The sequence below is a fragment of the Lygodium microphyllum genome, chromosome 3 (assembly GCF_053477565.2).
Source record: "Lygodium microphyllum isolate KBCC chromosome 3, Lygodium_microphyllum_v1.1.10, whole genome shotgun sequence".
Lineage (NCBI taxonomy): Eukaryota > Viridiplantae > Streptophyta > Polypodiopsida > Schizaeales > Lygodiaceae > Lygodium > Lygodium microphyllum.
Genome location: NC_141137.1, coordinates 75,409,731 through 75,429,297, shown reverse-complemented (window position 1 = coordinate 75,429,297; position 19,567 = coordinate 75,409,731). Strand labels below are relative to the sequence as shown.

General features: G+C 40.5%; 1 protein-coding gene across 6 annotated transcripts in view; it reads right to left on the bottom strand.

Annotated features, from left to right (window-relative positions):
- Positions 1-19,567, bottom strand: part of LOC148038517 (uncharacterized) — a 74,396-nt gene that overhangs the window by 8,399 nt on the left and 46,430 nt on the right. For all 6 annotated transcript variants that reach the window (XM_087672966.1, XM_087672944.1, XM_087672960.1 and 3 more), the window contains exon 10: positions 12,485-12,670. In XM_087672966.1, coding sequence (XP_087529092.1) covers positions 12,485-12,670 — 186 coding nt within the window. The remainder of the gene's footprint in view (positions 1-12,484; positions 12,671-19,567) is intronic.

The following is a 19,567-nucleotide window of genomic DNA, read 5'->3' as shown; positions in this document are numbered from 1 at the left end:
TACCCATTTTGGATGTAGGTCATATACCTTGAGATTTGTACTTTCCCGTTCACACTTACATTAGTTAAAGTGCACATGCATGCAAGCATCTATCTCTTTTTTTTCTTTTCGTAATGGGAAATTATATTATAAATCACATACAAGAGTCACAGCAATGTAGCAAAGGAGACTACCGTATGCCAAGAAACTAAATTCTCCCTAGGAAGAAAACCAACATGCCGAATAAGATCTAGCTATCAATGAAGAAGACCTTTCAGCCTAGCAAGATGACTTTGGACCCCGGAGATAGAATCAAAGATGAAAGCATTCTAAATTCTCCCTAGGAAGAAAACCAACATGCCGAATAAGATCTAGCTATCAATGAAGAAGACCTTTCAGCCTAGCAAGATGACTTTGGACCCCGGAGATAGAATCAAAGATGAAAGCATTCTGGGTAAACCAATTGTGCCCACAACTCCAAAATCTAAGAAAATGAAATAAGATTTTCATGTGGTTGTGGCGAAGCAAGATATTTTGCCTTGCCAAAGACCCAATTTGATGGACGAAGGAAAACACCCACCATAGCCCTCGAAATGGCAATGGGTGCACACGCACACACGCTCTGTGTGTGTGTGTGTGTGTGTGTGTGTGTGTGTGTGTCCATTGAGACAATGAATCTAACTAGATTCTTCACTTTCCTTCCCTACTTGATTGACATAGATTATACCCAATCGATTTTCATCCTACATCGAGTCACCCTCCCAATCCACAAACACTATGAGACATACTTCACCTAGGGTCACTACCCCACAACAAATGGTATAATGATGAGTACACAGAGATCTATGAGCACCTGGAGTCTCACAAAGGCCCAAAGAGGGTAAGGTATATCATAGAGCGGAAGGCCCATAAGCAAATGAAAACCCTCACTTGTCGTAAGAGGTGAATGTGTAAGCCAATGCAATACTGGAATTTGTACCATATGTTCATGACCAAGGATGCAACACTGCATGGTGCAAATTATGAGATCCACGCCAACCCACACCCACAAGAGCCCCAAAGATTTGGCACTCACATGCAAAGAGGTCATATGATATACCACATCAACCGCCAAACCCATCCCCTATAGAGCCTCACCCTACTAGATCCATCTTTTTTACACATGGTATGGTGAGGAAGGCCATAAAGCATCTACAACATGGACAAGCAATGGATCATACATGTATATAACATGAGCACTTTATTTATGTAGTGGATATCTTGGCTGCCCCCCTCAAATTTACGTTTATCAAGGCACTAATGAAGGGCTTTCCAAACAAGTGGACTGTGCATACCATTGTGCCTATCTGCAAATCTAGAGACCCTCTAGATCCAAGCAATTACATGATCTTTATAGTGGACCACACACTAACCAAGTTATATGAAGCAGTGATGAAGGCTGAGTTGAGTGCATATGCAAAGAGAGGGGAATTGGAAGCTCTAGGACGGGCTAGATTCAAACAAGGGTTCTCTACACTAGATTATATTTTTCATCTTGAGAGATATAATCAAGTACATGAAGGCTAGGAAGAAGAGACTGTAATGTTGTTTGTGGACTTCTGCAAAGCATTTAATACACTCCCACGAGATAGATTACTATAAATGTTGCAAACACTAGGGATTCATCAAACATGATTGGGAGCATCTATACACTATATGAAAGGGTGATAGGCTGAGTCAAATATCTAGGAGGACTTTCAAATGTGGTCTCTAGCACCATAGGCATGAAGCAAGGCTGTTCTTGTCAAAGTGTAGCAAATACGAAAGCACATGACCAGACTGAGAGAATGAATGAACACAAATATGAGAGGGTGAGAGAGAGAGAAGAAGAAGAAGAACGCAGAAGACTGCAATGAGTGAATGCTGAATATAAGGTGGCAGATATGTACAAGGGCTTGTGAGAATTTGCCAGCCAGAGTCTCTTAACCTGCACATGTGTGACTGGGGAAGGCTAGGCATAAATAGCCTAAATAAATACATTAAAAAATAGCAGGTCAGCCAGCCTGAAACTTGCCAACTGCCATCAGGCTGGTCTGACTCCACAAAATTATGTGAAAAATGCTGCATGTACTGCAACTGTTGTCCGCCTGCCGTCTGCCACTTGCCCCACTTGCTCAACAATGTCTAACCTGCCCAGAACACTGCGATCACTTGTATGATGTCCGATCTGCTGAAAAATGCATGGATCTGCCCTAAAATGACTATACAGTGCATGTGCCCACCCAAGGGATGACCAATTCTCTAACACACCCTCTCAGATCCTCGATGCGGCATGAGGCTCAAGGATCTAGAGTGTTGTCAAATAACGGCTTGAGGAAGAGCCTTCCTAAACAAGTTTGCCAAGTTATCCTCTATCATCCAATACACCACATCAATAGTCTTATCCAAGATCTTTTCCTGAATGAAATAGTACTACATCTCAAGGTGCTCCAACTAAGCATGGAATACAAGATTCTATGCCAAAGCAATGCAACTCTCATTGTCGCAATGAAGTACAATAGGACCTTTCTGCATGCAACCAAGCTCTCTTTACAACCTGTGAAGCCGCGTTGTCTCACATGTGGTAGAAGACACTGCTCAATGCTTTGTCTCTGTAGACAATAGAGCAACTATGAGCTACTTCTTACTACTCCAAAAGATAGCACCTACATCCAAAGTAAAGTAATAACCAATCGTTGAACTCCTATGGTCAGCATCTCCAACCCAATTTGAATCCATCCAACCTCATAACACAAAGGTAGTATCTCCTACACATGCTAGATAATAAAGGCCTAGGTCGGGGGTCCCCCTCAAGAACTACAAAATCCTCAAATCAGCCTCCCAATGAATGAGCTTGGGTTCACTCATGAACCTTGCAAGCAAACCAATAGCAAAGCACAAATCAATCCGAGTATTTAGGAGCCATATCAACAAAACAAATCAACTATTTGTAGCGGGCAGCATCTACTGCAAGTGAATCTACATGGTTTGTAGCCTTCTAGTTCAGATCCATGGGAGTAGAAATAGACTAACATCCCTCCATCTCAAAGGTGGCCAAAAGCTCCTGCACATATCGCTATTAAGAGATCAAAATCCCCATCAAAGTGTGCCAAATCTCATGACCTAAATAGAAGTGAAGTCTCATCTCCTCGTGTCCATTATCTCATGTAGTACCTCCTTTGTCTACTTGATCTTCTGGGCATGGTCACCTATCTGAATGAGATCATCTACGTAAAGCACTGACAAAGCATGCCCTCCAACTGATATATGGGCATACAATTAGAGATCAATGATGACACTGGATTATCTTTCCCTGCAAGGTACGAAAATCCAAGATTCATAGACTTTATATATGCAATCTATCTCAACGTAAATAGTCGTCTTTACATCTCACACTCTTTATATAGACCCTTGGTCCAAGTACTCGAGATTATATTTCTCCATTACAAAAGCTAGCAAGACACTTGTGATAACTATCTCTACTCCCTCTACCATATGTATAAATCCTCTTTGTCAATGCTTACTTTGTAAACCACAATCAAGTCAAGAAGTGACTATAGCATTCTATCCTTTTTAATTAAAGAAAATGTGATATAGTTGGAGTAGAATTCCTCGTAATCATGCCAAGCAAAAAGGCGAACAATCGGTCTCCACAATCACTAGAGCTCCAATAAAGTAATTTTTATCGCACTTCACAACTATAACAGCTCCCATAATTCCCCCTTTACTTGCAAATATCTTATATGCCTCTCATTTAGCACATTTGCTCCAAATCTGATGGCACACATATTTCCCTCATCATCACCCTGACCAACCGATACATATGTGTCAGAAGTGGTGCAGCAATGGAAGCGTAAAGAATATGCTGAAATAAATGCTGAAACACAAGACAGAAGAAAGAAAGAATGAACACAGTAGACAGATGAGAACTCAGATGTATGCTCGGGAAATGGAATCCATATCGAACACGAGACAGCAACATACAACGGTGAGTCACTGGCTGCGTGGGCTCCTCAGCACCGGCTCCTCTCTCCTAGAAGGATCTCCACTGATGGCTGAAGCACCGAAGACTGTGGAGGAGGAGCCCTATAAATAGCCACAAAAGTGGGGAGCATAAAATGCAAGTCGGCCAACATTTAATGCTGGTCGGCCAGCAACAAATGCTAAATAATACATCATAAATGGCCACTAAAATGTGCCATAAAATACTGCATAAAATGCCCAGCCTCTAACGCAAACTCACACCATGAGCTGACTAATATTTGCTAACACCCTCTCTCAGATCATGTGTGATCTGATACAATAAAATAGTACAATGATGGAGAATCATAAACTACACAACAAACAAACACCAGAAGGACCATGGATGTCCAAGCGATGAGTGGCCAGCCCACCACCAAGATGCCTCGGAGAGTATCTGATGTCGATGTCGATCATACCAACAACACCTAAAAATAGAAAAGACTCATAGCAGCTCTCTGTGTAATGTCACCTATGTCACTCAGGACATACAAAGCCAATCTGCCAAACATGTCTCTGAACATGTGACCATGGAGTTCCCGCCTTTGGCCAAACCACCAAAGTGTCCCCTCATGTGAGCTCCAGAAGAAAGCCTCTCGCTCTCTGTCAAGAAGAACAGCTCATCATGAACCCAGAAATCAACTCCAGTCTCTAGGATTTCACTGCCAGATACCGTCGATGCGTCAGGGACGTCCCTCTCTGGAACCTGTGCACCTGTATCAAAATATAGATGAGGCACTGCAGCCCCACCAACACCCGCTCACACTCCCTCTCTGGCACCGAGGAGTCGTGAGGGATGACCGCATCACCACCACTAGAAAGCAGCCGAGGAAGGGGCCACCAAGCCCTTCCCGCAATCCGAAGAAGAGGATCCCTTCCGCGCCTTGAACTTCCCCTTGGTCGGAGGATCGGAGTCGGAGTCTGATGAAGGAGAGGACTCATCGGTAGAGTCAGCATCCCACTTCGTCTTCTGCTCCTTCTTCCTGGAAGCCGCTAACTTCTTGCAGTCCTTCCGCAAATGTCCCTTCTTGCCACAGTGGTAACACTGGGGCTTCGACTTCTTCTTCCCGTCACCCCTCTCTGAAGCTACATAAGCCTCACCTCCATAATGTGTCGGAAGCCGCCCCTGTAATCTCAAGGATGCCTCATGCTTAAGGAGCATCGAGGTCATATGTGTAAAACTGACAGGAGAAGATGATGTCTGCGCCCGCAAAGCATTGGCCACTCCATCAAACTCCGGGGGGAGCTTGTAGAGGACCGTCCCGACAAGATGCACCTCGGGAAGAGCAGATTGCAAGTGCCGAAGTTGGTCCTGTACCTGCGTAACACGAAGAAGAAAAGACTGAATAGTATCTTTCGGCTCAAACTTCATCTGCTGGAGCTGGCCATAAAGTGTGACGGCCCGCATGGTGGAAGGTGCCTCGTACATCTGCTGCAACTTCAGCCATCAGTGGAGATCCTTCTAGGAGAGAGGAGCCGGTGCTGAGGAGCCCACGCAGCCAGTGACTCACCGTTGTATGCTGCTGTCTCGTGTTCGATATGGATTCCATTTCCCGAGCATACATCTGAGTTCTCATCTGTCTACTGTGTTCATTCTTTCTTTCTTCTATCTTGTGTTTCAGCATTTATTTCAGCATATTCTTTACGCTTCCATTGCTGCACCACTTCTGACATGGTATCAGATTTCAGGCTGCAACCTATTTGTGTTGTGTTTTCTTGCTATTTTCAGGATTTACACCCTTCTTGCTGATCAGGCGACTGTCCTTCCTGCTGGCGACTGCTGATTTGCTGCTGGCGACAGTGTTTCAGCATTTGCATTTTGCGTTTTGCGTTTTTCTGGACAGATTTGCGTTTACTGCTGTTCCACTCTTTGCTGCCCGTGTTTCCTTCATCAAACTGCTGGCAACAGTCTTTAGCCCCTGTTTCTTCAGTTTGCAGCTTGCGTTTTGCTGTTTACAGCATTATTTTTGCCTGTTTTTCTGATTATTCAGGCCGTTTTTGCTGTTTCTGACAGTTTTAACCTGATTTTTTCACTTTGTGCAGCAGCTTTTGGCTTATTTTGGTCAGCCTTTGGGTTATATTGCATGTGAACTCACTATTTTTGGTGTTTTTGGTTGCATTTTGGCTGTGCTCACTCTCCAAACGACCTTCTTTTCTTCTACTTCTCTTTTCTACCTCCTCCAGATGGCCCCTCCGTGCACCTCAAGTGAAGATAAGTTACATGGACCTGATTACCTCACATGGCGTGCTGTCATGAAAGCTTGGTTTGTGCAGAAGCGGCTATGGTACATCGTCTGTGGAGCTCTTGCTCGCCCCATGTCAGAAGTGGTGCAGCAATGGAAGCGTAAAGAATATGCTGAAATAAATGCTGAAACACAAGACAGAAGAAAGAAAGAATGAACACAGTAGACAAATGAGAACTCAGATGTATGCTCGGGAAATGGAATCCATATCGAACACGAGACAGCAGCATACAACGGTGAGTCACTGGCTGCATGGGCTCCTCAGCACCGGCTCCTCTCTCCCAGAAGGATCTCCACTGATGGCTGAAGCACCGAAGACTGTGGAGGAGGAGCCCTATAAATAGCCACAAAAGTGGGGAGCATAAAATGCAGGTCGGCCAGCATTTAATGTTGGTCGGCCAGCAACAAATGCTAAATAATACATCATAAATGGCCACTAAAATGTGCCATAAAATACAGCATAAAATGCCCAGCCTCTAACACAGACTCACACCATGAGCTGACTAATATCTGCTAACAATATGCTCATATCTGCAATGATGACAATGGATCTTCCACCTATATGATCTAGTTTTCTCAAAGTAGGTACAATCTTTAGTGGTTTCTTCAATTTTTTCATAGCCTTTGTGTACATCTTCTCCCACTGGAACTTCTATCCTTTCCTTAGTAGTTGATACAATGCATCTACAATATGCGCAAAGTGTTTGATGGATTCTTCTTTTCCCATTCAAATTGCACTTTGGAATGAGCTAAATGCTCCTTATAGTAATATGATTCTCCCATGAGATTAGATGATTTGAGATTAAAACAATTTCTCTATCTTATATTGTCAAAAAAAACTAGGTTTTAAGTTGCTTTATAATAGAGTAACGTATTTTTATCGTACAGTACCTTAAAAATCTTAAGGCATCATTTAGTACTGTATTTTATCATACCTTCCCGTAACGTACTTTTTATACTTGGCAACCATGAACTTGCTGCTATGAATAGGCACTAAAAGTCTACAACAATTGCCTTACATCATCTATAGAACCTGAAGCATCATCCATCCTACTAAACTATTCTACAAGCTTTCACGTTGGGTTCACCAAAGATGTCAAGAGATTAGACGTGCTTAGCCTAAATCACTAGGGTTTTGGCAAGAAGAGCTCACAATAAAAAAGCAAGAGAATCCACACTTGTCATAATTCGAACACAGGAAATAATCAAGATCCCAATTGCAATCTATATTTATCGTATTCAAGCTTTGGGCTCAGATTTAGTATAGTATATACAATCCCTTTCGCAGGGTTGTCAGTATACATAGTACAAACTACTCTGTACGGTACGATCCGTATGGTACATATTCGTATGATTTAGTACAAAAAATAAGGCACTTTTGGCCACTATTCTTCAAGCCTACAACTTTCTTTTTTTCTTTCTCCTTTCTCTATTTTTCATTCTTCAAGTTTTTTCTTCGTACTAATATCATACCATACCTTATAAAATCTTAAGGTACCATTTAGTATTGTATCTTATCGTACCATACATTTCGTACCTAACAACTTTGCCCTTTCAGACAATAAATTTGAGACAATAACTTATAGAAAACCCGATTTGGTTCAGCCCAAAAGTTCTACTATACATCAATCCAAGCTCAAAACAAAATTTCGACCCAAAAGAAGGCTTCAGATGTGCATAAATCAGACCCAAAACCAAAGCAGCCCATATCTATCAAAATACCATGTTTCCCCCTTCAAAAGATCCATGTTTTCAGCCTAAAATCCTTGCCTTCAATTAGTTACAGCAATGAGAAAGAAGAATCCTACATCTACCCACACAAACCCTCAATCCGGAGCATAGCATGCAATAGAACCACCCGAATCATGGTAGAACTCACTAAGCAAGCAGTGAACAACAGTGAACATCCTGAAAACTTTGAGCAAAGCAATCCACAACAGTCCAGAGACTCTCAGATCAGTCCTCCACATACATCCAACAATGATAATCAATCTTGTCCCTGTTTACTACAGTGCTTTCCGTGAGTTCATTTTCATTTCTGCAGGCCCTATCCCTGGCTGCAACTTGTTTCCGTCATAATTTTGTCATACAAACTCAAAATAGGGTCATCCACGTACTCGAATCGAAGCAAACAGAACTAATCAACAAACCAACCCTGGCAAAATTCAAAAAATCCCCCCAAAATAGTCATAAACACTGCATTTCTATTTCTGTAAATGCGTCACTTTTTTATATTTTTCAGCATGGATGACTTGTACCACTCAACATAAGTCCTTGCATGTCTTTAGATTCACCCCAAAGTTCTTATTAAGTCATTAGAACTTAATATTGGATACTTGAACTATCTCAAAGACCAGTCACTAGAACTTAATATTGAATACTCAGACTATTTCAAAGACCAAGTTTGTTCCTTTAAAAACCCTATAAAGACTCCTTGCCATGTGTCTTTGTATAAATGGCTTTTCACATGGTTTCCTTCACTAAACCTATAACCACAAGGCAGTAATCTCGACCTACATCTACAATTGCCAAAGCTTATTGACATGCTCCCATCGTATAGAATTGGAGGTCCAACATTTGCATCTGTATCTGCATAGACACCTGCTTCATCACAATCATCTTATTGTAGAACTAATCCAATTCCAATCAAATCTCCTGATCAATGGTTAAATGCTCTATGTGGACTGTCACGCCCGGTGTGCATGAGAGAGAGGAATGATTGAATGGGGGCATTCAATTTGTCCCAATGTGCCAAAAGGTTTACCAACTCAACATCCTCATCTACAGAAAGCTTGGATAAATCACAAGTTCAAGGATGGTCTATGGCCTCAATCACAAGCTCTGCCAAATCATACAACTCCAAGATGGCAAGCATCATCACCTACCAAATGCAATAGTTTTCCCCATTAAGTCTCTAATCTTGTGAAAGAGCCAATAACACAAAGACCTTCCAATCCATAATAGCTTGGAACTCCAAGTCAAAATTCGAAGACATTGACAACTAAATAGACAAGAACAAGGGCAGTCCCCCTCTGACTCTGAAAATGAAGCCTACTAGGACTTCTTCCGCTTATCTTGAATCATCCTTAATTGCCGATGTGATAAGGACATGTATTTTTGAAACCTCACTTAACATGTGGATTAATTTTTAAACACGTGTTTAAGTGAATGTTGCACATATGAGGTGTAACTTGGGTTAGAGTAAATTTACAAGCCCGGGACCCAACGAAATCATGGGATGTCAAAGGCAAAAGTTGCTACAAGTTATGCCGCACAAGTACTTGGTGGTATCTCGTGCCAGCTGTTCGCCTAGGTCATTCATTTGGCCATAAGTGTCAGTTGTGGTGACACGAGAGAAGTGGCGTTTAATGGTACCTAACGCCAATCTGATGGTCAAAGATGGCGCAGAGGCACTCAAGAATGAAAGTTGCCTAGCCAATTTAATTATTAGCTAGTCAAATTATTTTTCAGCGCACCAAAATAATTATTAGATCAATTTTCGGTATTTAAAGACAGAAAATGAATATTTAATTATGGATAATGCTGGAAAAACCATTTAGGAAGGCTGCCACTTGTCAAAAATGCCTATGCAAGACTGAAAAACGTCTATAGAGACTAGAGAGAGGCATCTTTAGTGTATTCAGCCTACAAGAGAGAGGAAGGAGATGTGCTACAGGTCTGATTTGCAGCCATTGGAGGACCTTCTGAGGTAGCCAGGGGCAAGAGAAGACCAATCAACAGCAAGTGACAGCATCTACATGCTATTGAGGCAAAGCAACAGTAGTAAATGACTGATTTTCTTCAGTTCTTTGCATCTACAAGCTATTGAGATAGGGTAGCAACAATAAATGACAGATTTTCTTCAGTTCTTCGCAAAGAAAGTTTGAACTTTCTCTCCTCAGCATTCTCTCTCATCTCCCAGCCTTTCCACAACCTTGCTCCGAAGATTACAGCATTGAGATCACGAAAGGTTGAGAAATTTCAGATTTCCCTGCTATAAACCCTAATCTGCAGTGAAAATTATGGTTTAGCAATAGCCTCAAGAAGCGTATCAAAAATGGGAAGCTCCAAGTCTTGGATTCAATAAGGCAGAAGCTGTATTTAGTCAAATTCAGGAGAAGGGACCACCAAATCAATGAATTTAGGGCATTTTCCATCTCCATCAAAGTGGGTGAAGGCCAATTGACTGCCCCAATCAAGGGGCAAACAGATTGAAGACTTGCTAACCATTTTAGACAGCAAAGGGAGTTGGAATACCAAAAGGGATTGGGAGAATCCCATTGTACATCAACTTCTTCTTCAATTAAGATAAATAAATACCGAAAGGGGCGCCAGTTTTGGGGCCAACAAGGTATCCAATGTCTAAGATTATATGGTAAAGTGTGCATTTCAGTTTTGTGAATTTGTTAATTGCTGTAAATAGTGCTTAATCAAGTTATTTACCACCCTATCCGAGGAGGATGGCTGGTTTCATGGTTCCATTGACGGAATACCACTTAATCCCTTGATTTGGTGGGCCGGAGGCATCTGATTGCAAGCCAAAGCTTTGTGCTAGTGCTGATTTTTACTCTCAGCTGAGAAATTACAACAATATGTCTTCATATAGTGAGTTGGACTCAAGCAATGATGATGCCTCTCAATATGAACATTCACATGGAAATGAAGGAAATGCAATGTTTGACCTTGGACAAGGCTTAGACCATGGGCATCAAGCTGAAAATATTGTTGTTAGGCAAGATGCACAACCTTCAAGGCGTAAGGAGACTAATGACCAGCAAAGTGAAGAAGAATTTGATGACCACTTCAAGAATCGGATGAGGACAACAGCAAATCTCTTTGCTGAATTGGCAAAAGATCCTCTTTGCTGAATTGGCAAAAGATCCTCAATTTACCCAATTTTTGAACGCTCCAAACAAGGACAACAAAGGCAAGAAGAAGAAGACGTCTTTTACACCTTCAGGACAGCAAGATGCACCAAAGATAATGCCAAACCCTTCATTTGAAGCTCTCAAAGATGCTAATGAAATAAAAGCAATTGATAGCCACGGGGCAAGCAATGCAAATGCAAGGCCATCACGAAAGTGCCAATCCAATGGATTTTGGACAGCCGAGCATGCATGCTATGATGGGGCAGCCTGGATATTTTGGTGGAAGCACAATTTTTCATGCTATGGTTGGACAAGGACCACATACAGGAATATATGGCATAAATCCCTATGATATGCAGCAACCAATGAATGGTGTGCAAGGCCCAATGTAATTGGGTATGGCTGAAAATATGCAAAACCCTATGTATGTCACCATTGGCTTGATGCCTGGGGCACAAAGTAGCATGTTTGGTACTGCATCTGCACCCCCGAATGCTTATGGGGCTCAAGGAATGAATGTTGGTCATGCAATGCTCCGTTTGGCATTGGTTCTGATGTAAATTCAGCAAATGCACCCTTTTTGCAACAGCAATGTTTACAACTTGACACCCAAAGGGGTAACAAAATACTATGATGAGGATGGAAAAGCAATGAAGTTTAAGTCCTTCAGAGGTATACAAGATAGGCTGAAAGTTTTGACTTTCATTCAACAATTTGATGCAACCTATTCACAGGGGAACTTCACAAAGTCCTCAAAGATTCGAAAGGCAACCACTTTCTTGAAAGGGAATGCATTACATTGGTGGTCCACTCTTTTGATGCAAGGTAGTCACTAGGGACATGTTACAAGAGCAAATTGCATTGGAATAGATTGCAAGCAGCACATATGCCATGTGCCCAATAAAAAGAGATGATTGAGATTCACACGTGATTCATGTACATGCATGTGGGATGATGTGAAGGGACACACCGGTGTGTAGGTGCAAACTATGTGTATGTGATGGCCAATTCTGTAAGTGCATGCCCAGGTCCCTGAAATAACCGACCATTGAAACATCCAAGAAGATAATGCTTACATCTTTTCACTATTAGATTACTTCGATGTCTTTAAACAGTTGCCTGTGTGCAATCAGTAGGAATTAAACACCAAAGGCCTACGTGAACATGCATCACTAAAGATTTCACTTTTTATTTCAGTTAGTTTCATTGCAGTTAACAATATCAGATATAGCATTGTAATACCTCTTGACGATAAAAGTAAACTATCCTTCTTTGTTCTCTCTCTTCTCAATTGAAGGGCCCATTGATTACTAAGAAGTGCACTAATTCAATCATTCAACACATTTAAACAAATACCTGTTGAACAGCTATGAGGCTCTCAGAAATCTCTGCATACGCAGATGCTGTGTTTGCGATGAGACTGATTGAGAAAACTTTCTTAAAATGATCCTGTTGCCGCAGTAAATCTGATGTAAATGCAAGGCATTGCACCATAGCAGGAACTTCCTCCACCATCATGGGAACAAGTTGTAAATTATAACCCTGTAATTGCCAGTTCTGACTCATTATATACTTGCTGTTTTTAAGAATCGCATGTTTACTTCATGAATAAACAAATCATTGACAAAACATGAAAGGAAGAATGTGTAAAGAGAAATAGACAAATCTTAAAAACGGAAACCATAAGTCTGCTCATTTTCTTTTCTATTTACCTCTCTAATCAGAAACTCGTGAGACTTGGTACAATGAAGCTTAAGTCTACCATCCAGCATACATATTCACTCATGCAAAACACAAACAGTAGCTACAATAAAAAATAATCCAACCTGAAGATGCCAGTTACAATGCAACCACCACACAGTAAGCAATCACTTTGCCAATCAAGAGGCAGTGTGTCAATTCACTCAATCCAACATAACAAGATGGAGAAGAATGCATCTTCCTAGTATGAATGAAAAACAAGGTGTGGTCATGGTGTTGGACCATCTGGGTCAAGTGTGCATAAAGTGCTATACCAAAAGAGATGGATCAATAAGAGAGGAAAAAGAAGTGCCCATGAAATGTAGCTCCATGCATGTGTAGAATTTGTTTGGCTCATAAACAAGTCATTGCAAAGGAGAAAGAAAGAAAGAGTGAGTGCCAAAGAAAATAATCATGCAAATAAAGAGCTTCAATGAAGTCAGCCTTCTATTTGCAGTGCCGGCAGAAGTACAGCAAGGGGTATAGCTCTACAAAAACTGTGGATCAAGGACATCCAAATGTGTGCAGCAGACCAAATGTGTGCAACGGTCGGATGTGTCCTCATGGTAGAAAGAGGGCACAATGGAGCTTGCCAATCGTGGCATGTATGCGAGATGCCATCCAGACAGTATGTTGCTACTAGGTCTGCAGGTCACATGCCTGACAAGGTCTATCTGTCCACATCCTACCTTCTGGCACCTGTCTGCATTTGCTGCTAGTGACCTGTCTACTGCGCAAGGCACCTACCCTCGAGCTGTCACCTACTGTGCATGACCACCCAGCTAGCTGCATTTTGATCCTATCTGCTATCAAACAGCAGGCACTCTGTCAAGCTGCCACTCATCATTCAAACTTGCGTTTGCAGATTTTCTCTCCTCTGCCCCCGTCAAACACACATCCGGTATCCACACTGCTGTGTTTCCTGCTGTCATACGTCTTCAGAGGCTGCCTTGCCACGTTTTGGGATCCATCAAAGTACAATACACACTCCAGCTCATACTTTTCCCTAGTCCTCGAGACACGAGAGTTCAGGGGTCAGTATTCATTCACTACATAGTCTGTTTGCTACATTGAGCATTGTATATTCAGCAGCCATTCATTTCCAATTATTCACTATGTTCATTGTCCCCGTCAAACACACATCCGGTATCCACACTGCTGTGTTTCCTGCTGTCATACGTCTTCAGAGGCTGCCTTGCCACGTTTTGGGATCCATCAAAGTACAATACACACTCCAGCTCATACTTTTCCCTAGTCCTAGAGACACGAGAGTTCAGGGATCAGTATTCATTCACTACATAGTCTGTTTGCTACATTGAGCATTGTATATTCAGCAGCCATTCATTTCCAATTATTCACTATGTTCATTGTCTCTGAGTTACCCTAACCCTAACTATGTTCTGTTTTCAATGTGCTTTGTCATACAATTGTATTTGTGTTTCTATAAGCAATTGTATAGGTCCTTACCACTCAACTCTTGGAATCGGTTTGGGAGCTCTCTCTCTCTCTCTCTCTAGCATAGCAAGGGCCATAAACCCTCTTATGAGCCTAGTGTTAGTATCTCTCTTCATGGTGAGCTTAGGCCCAGCAAAGGTAACCCAAAGGTAGACATATGATGACATTCACGCCACTACATCCCTTCAGAGATGAATTGTGGTGTTGACGTAGCAATGCAACTAAATATCATGATCTTGATCTTTCTTAGTTTCACAATAAGATCCCAAAAAGCACATGCAGAGCATCAATATCATACTTTGGTCCCTTAAAAGAGTTAGTTAGGGCTGCCCTCTTTCACCAGTCTCTTTTGGCTATACATTGATTTTAAAGAAGATTGGAGGAATAGAAACAATACTCATAGTAGGCTTGACCCTAGTCTTACTATACTCTAGACTATGTTAGACACGCTATTTAGGTCTTGTAATTTGCTTGCAAACGTGAGATATTCCTATGGCTTGGAGTAAGTGTAAGTGCCTTGCCCATGGTACACTATCAAATGCCTTGTGGAAAACCACAAAGCAACGCTATACATTTTGTATGTATGCTTGGCCCTCCTCAAGGATGGCATGTAGGGTAAAATTATGGTTAAGTGTGGACTATCCTAATTTGAAGGCGCATTGTCGACTTGCTCCATAGGCTTTGCTCATGGCTCTCAGCCCATCTGCTCAACTTATGGTCTAGAATAGCATCAAAAATCTTGGCCAAGATGTGACCAATCATCAATAATAGCACTACAAATCTTGGCCAAGATGTGACTAATCATTATCAACTTCTAGTTATTGAGATCCATGCGATCTCTTGCTCCCCATCATCATCTCTTTGTGGTGTCATGCTTGGGTGTTGTGGCACTCTTTACCATATCAAGTATTCTATGGCACAATCTTGCATAATGGCCTTTATTTGGTGGGTATTGCATGCATTTGTTTTAATATGTCCTAGTCCTTGGGAACATGTGTCCTATGACGTTCTAAACCTAGTTCATGCGTGCATGTATTAACTTGGTGAGAAGCGGATGTTGAATTTCAAGGTAGAATTGTAGCACTACTAGCATGTTGGTACATATGTGTTAGGGATATAACTATGTCAAGAATGATCGATGGGTTGATTTGATACCACGAATCTCAAGACAAGATGTACCTAAGAGAGAGCCCATCAAGTAGTTATTTGTACTTACTCCATGCCCAAATGGATCGCGAGTGCAACCTACAAGATCTAGGATATGTCACATGTTACATCCTTGGGGATCATAAGATGAAAAGAACAAATACTAGAAGCTTGCTATGACAATTATTTCAAAACGTTCCAACCATAGATACATAAATGAGATGGATAGAGAGATTGAGGGTTAAAGATAAGCAAACGCCCCCACCAAAAATAAATGCTCATCTGCAGAATACAAACACAATCATACAACAAATGCACAAACTAATAAAGAAACAAGATTATGGTCAAGGTTAACATGAAGACCATGAACACAAAAGGTAATGAAATCTGAATAATGAATGAATAAGTACAATGCTCAATGCAGCAAACATAATATGCAAGGTAAAAATTGACCCCCAAACTTCCATGTCTCGAGGACTAGGGCCAAGTGTATGCGCAGAAGAGTGTATCATACTCTGATGGATCCTAAAATGTAGTAGGCAGCCTCTGAAGGTGTCTGACAACAGCAAACGCAGCAATAGTAAGTTGGATAACTGACAAACGTGCAGCCAAGTGCTGGAAATCAGCAAATGCAGGCAGCAATGATTACGTGGCAGCTGCACAAATACAATGGACTGCAAAACACAGATTTTGTTGACATGGCAGGCAAGGTGAATGCAGAAAATTGGTAAACGCAGCAGTAGGGCTGACGTGGCAGCAGGGCGGGACAGGCTAACAGGCTGTACGGCAGCTCCAAGAGGTGTGGAAATAGTAAATGCATGCTGTTCCAGTCTAGGACAGCAATCACCAGCTAGTAGAAAACTCTGGTACAACGGCAAAACATTGGAAGACAGGGGACAGATAGTAGACAGCAATGGACAACAACTTTAGCTAAGATATTCTCCGCAAACGGGGCACGGATAGCAGAGAGAAGGCACTTGCAAGCTATAAGAGCAAGATTGAGGCTGAGTGGTGGGCAGCATATCTATTTATAGATGGTTGAGTCCTCTCAAATTAGGATTTGGCTTATGAGACATAAACACTCTCTAAGAATGCATTTCTTTTAATGAAAGTTTTGGTAATTTGATTAATTAAGCTTGTTTTGGGGCTATTTAATGTGGCTAATCAGCATGTAATGCATTTTTAGCTCAACACCCCTCCTCCCAAAAGAGGGAATATATAATTGCCCAATCCAAGTCCCCTACGTTAAGCTCAGTTACTATCAACCAAAGAGTGAGTAAACTACAACAGTCACTCTCAAATATCATGCAAAGATATAATAATGTGCACTTGTTGATATACATAAAGTTATGATGCAACAACCAAACCAATTATTTCCAATGGAGGGTATAAAAGAGGGAAGGTCAATGTTTCTTCATAGTTGTAGAGCTATACATCAATAAGGCTTCCTTTACAATCCCAAACAAGAAAAAGAGAAGAGGAAATGTTTGGAAATAAGTGCTGAAAATAGATTTATTGGTCTCCTACCTTGAAGAACAATAGTGGAAGAAGGGAGAAATTAAAATATTTGTTTATGAAATGGTAGGAAATTCAACTATTGTACGTGAGTTTACAGTAAGGAATGAGAGAAAGTTAGCTCTTTTTATAGAGAAGGGTAGACTTAATGAAAAGAGGAAAATCATAGCACGAGACAAGCATTCAACTACATCTCATGAGATGAGACAAGTCGAGGGACACTAAGAAGTTAGAATGATAACTGTCTTAAATGTCTTTCCTTTTTCACCTAAGAGTTGTCATAAATACAACTAATTTAGTAAGAATTGTTTGGACACATTATTATTACTTTTAAATGTTTTCCTAATTTTTTAGTATTAGCATTTTTAGGCCAATCCAAGGCTCCTAAATTTAGGGATCTAAATTTTAGAGACCCCCTCCCTCCAATTAAGGACATTATATCAAATTTCTATTTGAGGACATTGCAAAAACATTTATAGAATCTTAATATGAGATTCATTTAGAAAGATATGTGCATTCTAAGCTTTCTGCCTACACATGCACATTGCACAAACTTTTCATGCCACCTTATTGATTGTAATTGTCAAGATCTAACCCACATTCTGACATATTAACCTTTTTTGTGTGCAAGTCTGACAATAATATATTGGAGTTCTAGTCACAACCAATCAATCGGATCATGTAGGGGGAAGTGTAAATTATCTTTGTTCTAAACTATGTGCATAGTTGTCAAATATGAAAGGTACAATACAGTACAGTACGATAAAATATGGTATTGAATGGTACCTTATGATTTTATAAGGTACGGTACGATATTAGTATGAAAAAAATTTAAGATGATTTTTTAAATAACAAAAACCATAAATCATTAAATGATAGATCATAGCATACATGTTTAAAGTAGAAATTGTCATTTTCAACTCCAATGTGCTATGCTCGCGATACATCACAAGCATCTTTACCTTTGTTGTGTGACAATTGATGTAGCTTTGTAGACCACCCTCTTCACCCACTTGAGCTTCCCAATGTCCTCCATGAGCAAGTCCAAACAATGACTTGCATATGGAGTCCACACAATGGTAGGGAACTCGGCCTCAAGCAAACGGCCCATGCGTTGACAATTCGATGCATTGTTGGTAACAACTTGCACCACATTTGAGGGGCCCACCATAGTACAGGGGAATTTCAAAAACGAGGAAAATGGAAACGAGAAAAACCGAAGTTTCGGAATTTCGACCAAATTTTGAAAATGGAGAAACGGTGTTTCGAATTGTACACTAAAAAAAATACAATATTATGTGGGTACGTAAATATATCAATGCCTACAACAACATGTACCCAAATTTCATACAAAACTTTGAGTCTTTATGTCATATGATTGATATCTATAAAAAAATTGTTACAAATGTTTATTAATCAGTAAGTGAAATCAGATATACACCTAAGTGGATATAATATGAAATAAAAACTTACTTGTTTGTTATTAAGTTGGAACACAAATGAGTATGATAGTTCAATATCTTCATTCTGTAAATCCATCCTCACTTGATGTAGCGTACATGATGATCTAATATTTAAGATTGCAATAATGACCTCATTGTACCAAACATCAAGATCTATTATAGAATATTTGCTAAAATTAGCAATATTTTAGTTTAAAGTGACCAGACTACCGCCAACATAATGCCATCTACTATAATAAAAGCTAAAGATGAAATTTTGAGTAGTAATCATATATTTACAAGCTATAGAGTCTTGATCTATCTTACATATAATTTTCCCTTCTATCTTAGTGTCCCATCCCCCATCAACAAATTGTATAACATGATAATATGTTAGTCTCTTCAGTGAAAGCATAGCCTTTGATTTTCTTATATCAGCATTAGAAAAGAAGTCAAGAAATATATTAATAAGCATGAACAAAGTAACTTTTCTTACCTTACTTGAGATACTAGGTTTCAATACTCTCTGTATCTCAGAAAATATTTTATATCTATAGCCCTCACTAGTAGCTGAGTAGACTTGCCAAAGGCCACTCAAAGCTTGAAAAATCTAGCAAAGGATTTGGAAATTGTGATGTAGGACAAGCAAATTTGTCTCAGAAATTGCATGAATTTGTAACATTTTGCCTCCGATGTTTGGGACTTTTCAAATACATGCAAAAATTGGACTGAAATTTAACAATTTTCTTGACATTGATGTACATTGGACCCCGTGCAATTTGGAGCTTTTGCCGTTTGGGCAAAATTTATGCACCATTTGATCATTTTATGTACATGCAGGTTTAATTCCTTGCAATTTGAACATCTGACACTAGGAAAAATTTGGGGGTTTTGCTGAAATTTCTCTATTTTGGCAAAATTGGTATGTTCTATACATGACAGAGAAAATGCAGATGTGTGGTTAATGCTTTGAGCACAAAAATTTTGGGGCTTTTGACCGTGCGTATCAAATTTTATGTCCGAGGGTACATGTACAACAGAAATTGCAGCTAAAATTTGGGATTTCTCATGTAATGTAATGTATATGCCCTTGGAACAACTGTAATCAATTGTGGAATGCTGTAGCACATGGATTGGTGCT